Genomic DNA, 11,110 nt, shown 5'->3' with positions numbered 1-11,110 from the left:
TGGGGGGGTAGGTGACTCGCGGGGGCTACAATCTCAGAAGCCTACTTCTTTTCTGAGGGGGGGTCACTCCCTGCCCTCATTGGAAGCAAGGTAGTATAAACCTGATCCTACCCATCCTCCCCACACACCTGGGCTGCAATGGGGGGCTTCAGCTCAGATGCTAGGACCCCTGAGGGAAGGAAAGGATGCAGGTTCTAAAGCTGAGTCAAGTAGGGAGCAAACACCCTGGGCCCTGTACACAGGAGTAGAGAGAAACCCTTACAGGGCTTGAATTTGGAGGAGTGGCCTGGAGGTTAGTGAGTCAGAGGCAAGCTCTCTTTATCCAGTTCTTTTATTGGGAGGGAGGGCACCCGGCAGAGGCCATCTACTTCCCAAACCAAAAGAGACTGGCATAGTCTCTCACAGCCTGGCCCTTGCATCACTGTCCATGGGCAGCTCCTCTGCCTTGCATCCTCAGGCCATGTCAGGTAGACGTGTCCATCTCAGGGACCGCGGTGGATACTTCTGTGGGCACTGCCAGCCTTTGGGGAGGCACATAGGAACCCATACCCGCTGCCCTCTCTGCTTCTTCCTGACTGTAGGGCTCCACACTCAGCTGCTTCAGCCTGGAAAAAGAATAGGAGTTGAGAGCTGACCAGATGCAAGCCCTGTCTGCCCGGGACACATCCATCAATCCTCTCCTTACTACTTCATACCTTTTCTTGTGGTCTTTGGATCGGAAGTGGGTCTTCAGGTTGGCAGAATCGATGAAGTACCTCCTGTAGGGATGGGGGGTAAGGAGGATAGTTAGAAGGTGATGCCTCTCAGGTACGCCTATTTCCCTGACCCTAGCTCATTCCCTGATGCTAGGCTCCGGGCTTGAAGGGATGGGAGGCCGGCAGACCCACTGGTCCCAGGAGAAGAGACCCTGCGCGTCCCGGGACCCGGATCTCACACCCCCGGCCCGTCCCGCAGACCCTTCTCCTCCTCAGACTGGGCCCGGCCGTAACTCACGCGCAGGCCAGACAGCGATGCAGGCCGCCCCCTGGCAGGTCGGGATCGGGTTCCGCGCTTGGGTCTGGCTGGGGCCGTGCGGCAACCTGGAGCCGCAAATCGCGGTGAATCTCATCCAGGTCCGGCCGCCGCCGCTTCGCCTTCATCTGGCGGGCCAGGGAGTGCGCTCGGTGCGCGCCCGTCCGGCGGGAGCGACCCATGGCGGGTGACAGCAGGACTAGGGGTCCTAGAGCCGAGCTGGGAGAACACGTGTGGGCGCTTCCGGACTGCTCAATGACGCCTTGTGACGCCCTGGGAATGATCAGGCTCAGCCAGACCGCCTCTGATGACGTCACTTGCGCGGGCCGCGCCTCGAGCGCCCCCAGGCGGCCGTCGATGTCAGTGACGGAGCTCGGGGCCGGGCCCCGCGAAGCGTCCTCTTCCGTCGCTGGAAGGGCAGGGTGGTGCGTGCCCTGGGGGGATGCCGGCCCGTCCGCTGCCCTGCCCGCCCCGCCTGGCCCACAGCACCGTCCTCTGGCCTTATCACCCCTTCCTGGTTCCCAGATCTTAGACTCCACGTTGCGCGTGTGGGGGGGGATGCTGCATCTTTGGGAGGCACTGAAAAATGTCTGTGATGTTAATAAATTAATAAATGAACGAGAGTGAATAAGTTTGGGATCCCGGCCCCCACAGAAATACCTCTAGTCCCTGAGAAAGCCCTCGCCACTTCTCACCCCTCCCCAGTTATTCCTCGCCAGAGATCACAGTGCTTAGGCGTACTGTCAGACTCAAGAGGGGTCGGCTCCTCTCACAAGAAAAGGAGATGCTCACAGAAGGACCTCCCATCTTTGAGCCCCTTCTCTGAGCCCTGGACTCCCAGGCGTGGGCTGGCATCAAAGGGAGAGATACAGCCCAGGTGTTGTGTGCTCAGAGTGGGGAGAGGGCCAGAGAGCCTTTTCCCATGCACCAGAGCCTGGTGCCTTCCAGGCTGACCAGAGGAACTCAGCAATAATTCAGGGGCTCCGGTTCTTTGGAACCTGTTGCCAGGAAACAGGGAGACCAGCACGTGCATCCCTGGGGAGAGGAATCAGTTTCCAGCCCAGACAAAGCAGTGAAATGTAAGCCCGGGGCACCGACTGGGAGCCTTTGGGACCTTCCCACTCCAGTTCACAGAGGCTGAGTGCAGACATAGGGCAGAGCCCTGTTGAGGGCACAGCTGGTATGGCTACAGTCACAGGGGGAACCACTGTGGGTCCTGAGCCCAAGGACTTTGTAAATGGAATTTGTGAATGGAAGAGAATATTTCTGGAGCCATTCCAAATGGTCAAATTCAAGAACTCCTAGGTCCAGGAAGGAGGCTTCTGTGGAGGGAGTCTTCATTATACTTGGCGAATATGGGTCAAGACGAGGGGCTGAAGTGGCAGAAGCTGGCTCTCACCACAGACTCCTTTGGATCGGGTTCACCTGCTGGGCACTGTGCCATCTGGGGAGGCTGGTGCATCTTTAATGAGGTCACCTGATCCCTGGGACAGGCTCTCAGCCTCACCAAGTTCCTGGAGCCAGACACACTGGGTGCTTCCCGTGCCTGGGTGCCAGGCCCATTTCCCCTGCAGCCATGAACCAAACCTTCTGGAAAACCTACAAGTCCAAAGTGCTACAGACCCTGAGTGGGGAATCTGAGGAGGACCCGGCAGAGGAGGTGGGTAGTATCCTGCTTGCTGGGTGGGGCATGGGCAGAGGGGCAGCAGGAGTGAAAGATACTAAGGGCAAGGGACTAGCTATGAGAGAGAGAGAAAGAGAGATTTGTACAGAAGCAACTATCAATTCATGGATGACCAACGGCACGGTGCAGTGTCAGAAAGTCAGGACGTTCCAGAAAACCAAGGAAGAAAAGACTTGGGGGGCACTGGAAGAGTGGCCACTGTCTCCAAAGATCTCAAGGGCTGCCACACGGAAGGGATCCTTTTAGGACCAATGCACAGTACCCACACAGATACACTCAGCTTGACACAACTTTCTAATGGGCAGAGCTGAGCAAAAGCAGGATGACTCACCTTGAGAGGAAGCAAGCCCCCGGGAAGTAGGGGAAGTGGCACTTGTACACTGAGGGTTACTGTAGCAGCAACAGAACAGAGCCATACTTGGACCATGTTTATTCTGACGTTTAAAAAGAAAAACTGAAAAGGCTCCAAAACAGCCTTACCTCTGGAGGCTGCGATAAATGGCAATTGCACAAACAGACACGGCAGTGGCAGGAACTAGTGCTGGGGTGTGTGTATGTCAGTGTGAACACGTGTCTGTCTACACAGGTTGGTGTCTAGGGCTGGCCCTGTGTAGAAGTGTCTGTGGGTCAGTATTGGGATTGGCGTCCACGTGGAACCCCCATTTAAGGTGTGTGTGCAGGTGTGAACTGGTTACAGGTGTTTTCAGGTGTGTTTTTTGGGGCAGAAGTCTACAGAGGCATGCAGGCATTCGCAGGTACTATGTTTGTATGGCGTGTGTGTTTGGGTGTGTGTGAACATCTGTGTCTTGGTGTCTGGATGAGTGGAGAGGTTCTGTGTGCTGTGAGTGGGTCTCCGTGCAGCTGTCTTCAGTTGTGGAAGTGCACAGGTGTGAATGGTATAACTGTGTAAGTGTCCTTGTGTAGGTGCCTCACAGCACATATATCTGTGTACATACAGGGGAAGAGTTGTAGCCATGCGGAGGCACGCTCCTGTACAGGTGTGTGTCTACACTGGCGTGCAAGCCCTTGTCCACATGTTTTGCATGTGTCTGTGGGTGGGCAGTATGTGAGCTCAAAGGTGTCTGCGGGCATTGACTGTACAGGAAATGTGTGACAGGTAGATTTGCGTAGAGGTACAGCTGCGTGTATTTTTGGAGGGTGTCAGGGGCCTAGGTGTGCGTCTTGTTCCATGGGGTTTGGAGGTGCCAGGTCTATGTGTACCAGGCTAGCAGTGGGGGAGGGAAGTCATATTCCTCTGGGGCCTCTCTCATGCTGGGTAGGGGTCTTGTATCCCAGAAGGAGAACCCAGCGTTAGTGGAGTCTGAAGCAGCAGAACCAGCTGAAGAGGCCTTCAATCCCATGTCACAGCTGGCCCGCCGGGTGAGTTCTCCCTTCTTCCACCCCAACCCTGGGGAGCCTGGCAGAAGCTGCTGTGGAGTCCTGGGAGGTGGTGCTGGGGGCCCTCCTTGACTCCCAGCCCCTCTCTCCCAGGTTCAGGGGGTTGGGGTGAGAGGCTGGCTGACAATGTCGTCTCTGTTTAACAAAGAAGACGAGGACAAGCTGCTGCCACCAGAGCCCTGTGCTGACCAGTACGTGTGTGTGTTGAGGGGGTCTGGGATGGGCCTGGGGATCCCCTTCTCCCATGTCCTTTCCTCTGGTTTGTTTGTCTTTCTGACTACGGAGGACTGGGGAGGGCCAGCCCCTGGCTGTTTCTGTTTCTCTCAGCAGGAAAGAGGCCCAATCAGCATATCTGGGAGATTAGGTTAGATCTCAGGAGGAATTTACCAGCTGTTGGGATTGAGATGCTAAAAGGTATTACGGGCTCTCTCTCCCCATCCATGTGGGAGGGGTCATCTCCCTAGAAGAAGGGAACCCAGGAGAGAAGTTTTAGGTGTTTGGAACAGCGAGTGGTTCAGATCAGTGGTTCCCAAGTATTGGTCTAACCCTCATCCTCCCAGGGAACTTGAGACAAACACAAATTCCCAGACCCTCCCTCAAAGATTTTGATTCAGCCGGTGTTGACTGAGGCCTGGTATCTATATTTTCAGCGAGCTCCCTGAAGACTTGAGGACAATAGTTTAGGAACCACTGTCTTAGCAGGTCTTTGATGCTGGGGGCGTAGAGGGTCAGATCCGGGGCCTTGTCTTCCTCCTAGCTCCATTTTGGCACACACTTCATCTCTGCCCTTTCCTCCAGCCCAGTCACACTTCCCTTTTGGCATTCCCCTATTCCTTTCTTCCCTAGGTTCCCCCTGACCCACCCATCTCTCCTGCCCCAGGGTTCCTTTTCTCCCTCCCGCTCACCCCCTCTCCCTACCTCAAGCCTCATCACTGCTCCTTGATTGCCCTTTCCCCCACATCTACTTGCTACCTCCCTAGTTCCCCTCTCCCGTAAGCCTTTGATCTAGGCCTTTCTCCTTCCCTCGGGGTCGCTCCACCCATCCTTCTACCCAGCGACCCTCATTTTTCTGGACCCTCTTTTCCTCCATCCCGGAGCCAGAACGCTGTCCCCGCCCCGTCTCCTTCCCCAGGGCTCTGCCCTCGGGTTCCGGAACGACCGCCCCCAGAGTCTGACCCCGCCCCCTCCCCGGATCTAACGTTCCCATTCGGGTCCCACAGTCTCTTCGCATCCTTCCGCCCGCCCCTCTTTCAGGGCTCCTCCTCCTCCACCTTCCCAGACCCTGCGCCTCTGACTCGCCTCCTCTGGCCTCGCCCTTCTCCTCTACCCTAAACCCCTGACCCCAGCTCTCTCCCCAGGGATCCTGATCCCGGTCCCCTCTTCCCAGACCCCTCACCTAATCCCCTGACCCTGTCCCACCCCAGCCCCCTTTCCCAATGCCTCTGAGCCTTCCCCTTGCCTCCAGGCCCTGCCGCCAGTCTCCCGGGCCCCTCCAGCCCTTGACCTCACCCGGGCCCCACTGGCCCCACTACTGGTCCCGTGACCCCGCCTCCTGTCCTTTGTCCTCTCCGGGGCCTCTCGGCCAGCCCCTGACCCCGCCTCTCTCCTGCAGCCCGCTGGCGGCGCAGCCCTCCTCTCAGGAGGCGGCGGAGACGCGCGGGACCGGGTTCTGGGACGTGTTCGCCAGCAGGTGGCAGCAGCAGCAGCAGCAGGCGGCGGCAGCGTCCATGCTGAGCGGCGCGGAACCCACTCCGGATCGGGACCCTGAAGCCGGGGACGAGGCCGCCGAGCGCCCCGAGCCGCGGGAAGCCGATCCCGCAGCCGGCTTCAAGTGGGGCTTTCTCACCCACAAACTGGCCGAGATGAGGGTGAAAGCTGCGCCCAAGGGCGACTAGTCTGCCGGCCTAACTGGGCGACCGCTCCTCCCCTCCCACGATAAAAAAAAAACCCTGGCCCGACACTCCGTGTGACCGCGTGCTTTTTTCCATACGGCGGGGAAGGCTGCTTTTGGGTGGGCAACCTCAGGGCAGGGTCCAGCTGGAGTGGTCCTCGCCTTCTCCCCCCACAAACATACAAGGAGAAAATGACCAGAGACCTCTTAGGTATCAGGGTAGATTGTGTTCGATTTAGGGTACAACTTTCCAGGAATCTGGGGAACCCTAAAGGACAAGTCCCGTCGCCCTGTCCAGCCCTTTTTAATTCGACAGACGTTTCTTGTGGCCTTGCTACGTGGGCTGTCCCTGTACTAGGGGAAGGTCAGTGACTAACAAGAGAACCCAGACTACCAGCGGGTCAAGTTGAGGCACAAAAATAAGGCTGTAGTTGGGAGCTCAGAGGAGATGACCCCGGCTGGGAAATTCAGGAGTTCCTGAGAGAGAATGCGTATATGTAATCTTAGAAGGATGAGTGGAGAGAAAGGGGAAGGTAACCCAGGCAAAGGGAGAAGGCCGTGAACAAAGACTTACAGGTGTGAACGTGTGAGGAAACAGGTGACCTTGTTTGTCTTTGAGGGAAAGGAAGACGGTGACAAGATGTGAGCCTGCGGGTTGCAAAGGCCTGGTTTGAAGAGTCCTTTATTGTCCTCGATTCTGGATCCTCCACATCTCAGCCCTTCATATCTAGTAACCAAAATGGGTAGCAAAGCTCCAGGAATGGGAGCCTTCAGGGGCTGGTGAACCCCAGATTTCTGGAGCAGACCCCTCCCCAAAACTCCCCAAACGCGCGATTCCTGGCTCCCAGCTCTAATTTGGACCCTCCTGGAGGGAGTCGGTGGCGGAGACGATCATAATAGTGTTAGTGCTAATTCGGTGGTGGTCATAGCGGCTTCGTTTATTGAGCACTTCCTATATGCCAGGAACTTTGCCAAGCGCTTTGTGACCATTTCAAATATACTTTGATCACCGAGGGGTGTGTCTGCGGTCCCGAGAGGCACAGTCTGCCTGGAACCCACACTCCAAAACCCTCGCGCGTCTGCTCTGTAATCCAGCCTCTCGACTCCTTTAAATAACTTTTTGACTTTATTCGGCAGGTTCTCTGATCTCCCACCCGAGTCTTCACTCGCCCAGTCTTCACTAGCCTCCCGGCCTCCACAGGGGCCACGAGGCCGCCCCCTCCCCGTCCGCCGCCTGCGCTGGGAAGGGCCTTCGGGATCTTTTTGTCCCATCCTCCCAAGGTTCACGAGGGGAAACCGAGATCCAAAGGGAAGGGTTTGCCCAAAAGCACCCGGCGCGTGAGAGGCAGGGTGTCCCCGCCCGTGCCTGGGTCCAGCCCCGCGCTCACCCCTTGCCCTTCCCCGGACCCCGGACTCCACCAGAGCCTGCTCACGAGCGGCGGCGGTCACACCTCGGACTCGCGCGGCGGGCCGCGGGCGCGCTGGCAGCCGTACAGCCACTGGATGACGCGCGCGTTGCGCTCCACCACCGACACCTGGGGGCGCCCGTCCCGCGCCGAGCCCGCCGCTTCCGAGCCACCGCACTCCTCACGGTCCCGGCGTTCTGCGCCGCCGTCGCTGGACGTCCAGTCGCTGGCGTCCCCAGAGCCGGGCGGCGGCGACGTTCCGGGCTGGGGGCTGGCGTCGGCGCCCCAGCTCTGCGGAGAGAAGCGCTCGGCGCCCAGCACCTCCACCAGCGCGCGCTCCAGACCGCAGTAGTTGAAGAAGCGCTCCTTCTCCGACAGGGGCAGCGAGCACGTGGGGCACAATGCCCGCTTTCCCGCTGCGTCTGGGGCATCTTGGGGCGCGGCCCAACCCCCAGGAGCCGCGGGTCGCTCCGTTGAGCCTGGGCTGCTTGAAGCGACGTCTCGGGGGGCGCCCAGGAAGAGGCGACGCACGAGCCCCTGGCCCTTGGCGTTCTCTTTGTTCACTGAAGCCTTGCATTCGCGCTTCTGGCGGTAGAATATGAGGGAATCAGGCCTTGGCAGCCGCCTGCCACTGCCCCGGCGGGCAGGTCTGGGCGTCCTGGGCGACGGAGGGGGCCCCAGCTCGTTGCAGGGGTGCGGGGTGAGCGGCCCGGGACCCCCACGCAGAGCTGGCTCCTGGCGTCGCGCTATCACTTGGTGCGTCTTGACATACTTGGCTTTGTCGGCCTCCAGCCTCTCCACAGCGCTGGGGGTCCGTCCCCTGGATGGGGTGGAGGGAGAGGCCAGGAGCATCTTAGCAGAACTGGGCAGGACGGTGCCCCATAAGCCACTGGAGGTAGGCAGATAGTTGAGGAGCTGAGAGCAATTGGCTGGGGCCTCCTGGGACCTGTGGAGAAAGAGGAATGGTCAGGGGGAGAGTAGGAAATGTCCCTGCCCCTCTCCTGCAGGCATTCCTGGGAATAGGCTCAGCCAGCCACCCCTCCCCCATCCAAGTCAGCCAGGTGCCATGCCCAGGGGGCAGAGGCTCAGGTATCCCTCCCACGCCCATCCCTCAGAGACAATGGGCAGGGGCTCCCTGGCCACCCAGAAGCATATGCCCCTTTGAGGGTGCCCCATTCTGGCCACAGGGCCATGCCAAGCAGGCATCGGCAAGCAGGACACTTGGAAAAGGAAATGGGGCTGGTCCCTGCCCAATTCCCGACAGTAGCCTCAACCGGAAAAAATACCTCTTCCCAACCTAGCAACTTTGAGTCCAAGACAAGGAGGCTTCCCAGCCACATGCTGGCTCCAGCAGGACCCACCCATCCCGCCCCCAAACACAGAGGTCAGGGATATAACCACAGGGTAGGAGCCTCCAGTAATTGCAGCCAACTGCCCTGCCCAGGCCCAGCAGGGCCATCAGGGAAAGAGAGGGAGGTGGTCACCTGGTCACTTCAGCCAGCTACCTGCCACCTGCTCTGTGCCCCTGCGAAGGGAATTCCACAATGCCCAACTGTATACCTTGTTTACCTCTGCATTTCCATTTCATAGAAGAGAAAACCGGCCCAGGGAGGAGGAGGCTTGTTCAGGCCTTATTGAGAGTTTGGGCCCAGGACGGGAACCCAGATCTCTTTGCTTTACAGTCCAGAACTAGTTCCAAATGAGTATCTCACTTGCCTATCAAAACTTTCCTCTATGTTTTGCTTCTATTCCTGCTGCTATAAAACCAAGCACTTTCTGCTAGAGATTGGCCCCTTATCTCACTAAAAATTTCCTTCCACTAATTCTTCCCAATAACCTGCGCTCCCAGAAATCTGCCCTCAGGGTCCCTCGTCCTAAAACCCCGTGACCCTTCTCATCCAGCTCCCTTCTGCTGGGGAAGGGGGGCCGGAGGGGTTGTAAATCAAGAGCTGACAGTTCCCCTGGCAGTAACAGAATGGGCCACCCACACGGCTCAGTACACTCTACCCCATCCCTGTTTCCCTGCTCCCCCCATCCTCCATTCAGCTGAGAGGGACACATCAGTTCTGGGGGCTGAGGAGACCTCGGGTCTGCAGGCAACAAAGGAACAGAACTTACCAGGGATGGGGGAAGGGGAGCCTTGGTAAGGGGCCTTGGGGCAGAGACTGCCAACCCTACCCACCCCAGGGCAGCCTGTGTGTATACACACACACACATACACACACACACCCATCTAGGGTCTAGCAAGTCAGTCCATAGGTAGTTGGTGACTGGGAAACCAGGCAACAAGGAAAGCCTGGCAGTGCCCTCCTTCCTGCCTCCCAAGGACTAAACTTGGCAATAGGTCAGATTCCAAGGTCCCAGGAGGGCACTGTGCTTGTCTGACCTCAAGGGTACCCTCCCGTCCCCTCCTTCTCTTCCGAGCCCTGAGCAGGCGGCTATAAAAAGTTCCTAAACACAGGGACCAAAATAGTTTGCTGTCCACTGCCTCTTCCCTGCCTTCTGGGCTGCCTTGGTGCCCAACCACAGACATTCCACCCTAGAAGGCTGGCAGACATCTTTGCGCCCGCCATCCCTTTGCCCACCCTCTCCCGGTACTGGGGTTAGTGGTCCGAACTTTGCCCAAGCATTTGGCTTTGGATGCAGATGCAGGCTAGGGGACTGTGCTCACTGGCTTGGTGCCAGCCTCCTTGCCCTTGGGTCCCTGGGTGCCCTCCCACCCCAGCCCTGGGCTCAGGATGCACTCACCTCTGCATGGTGAGGCTGAATGCCAGGGTCCCCAGGCAGGTCCAGACTGAAGGCAGGAGGGACAGCAGGGACTGGAAGTAACTTTGGTGGCAGCCAAACCTCACTCTACACAGGAAAAGCCAAGAGAGCCTCCACCCCCCCAGGTTAACCCTTGCCTTCCTGACCTGGAGCCTGGCCTCTGTTAACTCCTTCCTGGTCACAGTCTCAGTGCTGGAGAGGACCTTTGGACCACGTCCAGCTCCTTTACTTTATAGATGGTCATACGGTCCCTGACAGGTTAAGTGATTTGCACAGAGGCACAGTGAGCTTGGGGCACAGCCAGCACCCCAAACAAGGTCTCCTGATTCCCAAGCTTCCTCCAGAGCCTGGGGTGGGGACATGCGATTCACGTGGGGTCAGCCCCCTCTGCTGGGCCTTGGCAGATCATCCTCATTCAGATGAGAAGGCGCAGGGTTCTAGTTAACCAGCTTTTTCCCTCTGTAGCAGGTTTAGACCTGTCCTGGTCCAGGTGTGTGGATGGTGTCAAGCTTGCTCTCCCGAGGGGTGAGGCCAGGAATCTGCAACCTAAAGGCGGGGGGCCGTGGTGCTGCAGATGTGCTGGGTGAGCCCCTCCCAGCAAGTCTTGTCATGAAGGTCACAAGGGAGCCCATTGGAGCTGCCTCTGCTCAAGGTCCTCTGATGGCAAATGGGATTGTCTGGGAAGAGGGTGATGACGGGATGATTCTGGGGCCAAGCCTGGGTAAAGGACCCCCTTCCTTCTCTGCCCCCATTGGGAAATTCTAGAGCTAGCACAGCTTCTTATTTGACACCTCATGTCTTCAGGGGGAGCCCTGGCTCCACAACGCTGGTTCCAAGAGAGCCCCTCTTCTCTCCCCAGTGGGTAAACTCTGCAGTACCCAGAGCTCAAAGACCAATGTCCTTGCCAAGCGGTTCTTGCACCACCACCCCATGGCCACTTTTCACAAATCCCTT

At 58.2% G+C, this 11,110-nt stretch overlaps 3 protein-coding genes across 3 annotated transcripts; 1 reads left to right on the top strand and 2 right to left on the bottom strand.

Moving 5' to 3' along the window:
• Positions 1-319: 319 nt before the first annotated feature.
• ZNF593 (zinc finger protein 593) lies at positions 320-1,282 on the bottom strand. The gene is made up of 3 exons (XM_059999433.1): positions 994-1,282; positions 696-758; positions 320-605 (listed from the first exon to the last, which is right to left on the bottom strand). Exons 1-3 carry the CDS (start codon positions 1,191-1,193, stop codon positions 464-466), a joined length of 405 nt encoding a protein of 134 aa, XP_059855416.1. The 5' UTR covers positions 1,194-1,282; the 3' UTR covers positions 320-463.
• Positions 1,283-2,587: 1,305 nt separating this feature from the next.
• Positions 2,588-5,988, top strand: C1H1orf232 (chromosome 1 C1orf232 homolog). The gene is made up of 4 exons (XM_059999310.1): positions 2,588-2,671; positions 3,992-4,075; positions 4,187-4,284; positions 5,706-5,988. The coding sequence occupies exons 1-4, from the start codon at positions 2,588-2,590 to the stop codon at positions 5,986-5,988; spliced, it is 549 nt and encodes a 182-aa protein (XP_059855293.1).
• A 667-nt stretch (positions 5,989-6,655) lies between these two features.
• On the bottom strand, positions 6,656-10,191 carry FAM110D (family with sequence similarity 110 member D). Its single transcript, XM_059999219.1, has 2 exons — positions 10,139-10,191; positions 6,656-8,336 (listed from the first exon to the last, which is right to left on the bottom strand). The coding sequence occupies exons 1-2, from the start codon at positions 10,144-10,146 to the stop codon at positions 7,430-7,432; spliced, it is 915 nt and encodes a 304-aa protein (XP_059855202.1). The 5' UTR covers positions 10,147-10,191; the 3' UTR covers positions 6,656-7,429.
• Positions 10,192-11,110: the final 919 nt, after the last annotated feature.

The sequence above is a fragment of the Delphinus delphis genome, chromosome 1, assembly GCF_949987515.2.
Source record: "Delphinus delphis chromosome 1, mDelDel1.2, whole genome shotgun sequence".
Lineage (NCBI taxonomy): Eukaryota > Metazoa > Chordata > Mammalia > Artiodactyla > Delphinidae > Delphinus > Delphinus delphis.
The sequence above is the reverse complement of the archived record's forward strand: the minus strand, read 5'-3'. Positions and strand labels throughout refer to the sequence as shown.

Coding starts and splice junctions, on each gene's coding strand:
- C1H1orf232 (XM_059999310.1), top strand. CDS start 2,588: ATGAACCAAACCTTCTGGAAAACCTACAAGTCCAAAGTGCTACAGACC. Junction 2,672..3,991: donor AGGAGGACCCGGCAGAGGAG/GTGGGTAGTATC, acceptor CTTGTATCCCAG/AAGGAGAACCCAGCGTTAGT. Junction 4,285..5,705: donor CCAGAGCCCTGTGCTGACCA/GTACGTGTGTGT, acceptor TCTCTCCTGCAG/CCCGCTGGCGGCGCAGCCCT.
- ZNF593 (XM_059999433.1), bottom strand. CDS start 1,193: ATGGGTCGCTCCCGCCGGACGGGCGCGCACCGAGCGCACTCCCTGGCC. Junction 759..993: donor CATCGCTGTCTGGCCTGCGC/GTGAGTTACGGC, acceptor CCATCCCTACAG/GAGGTACTTCATCGATTCTG. Junction 606..695: donor TCCAAAGACCACAAGAAAAG/GTATGAAGTAGT, acceptor TTCTTTTTCCAG/GCTGAAGCAGCTGAGTGTGG.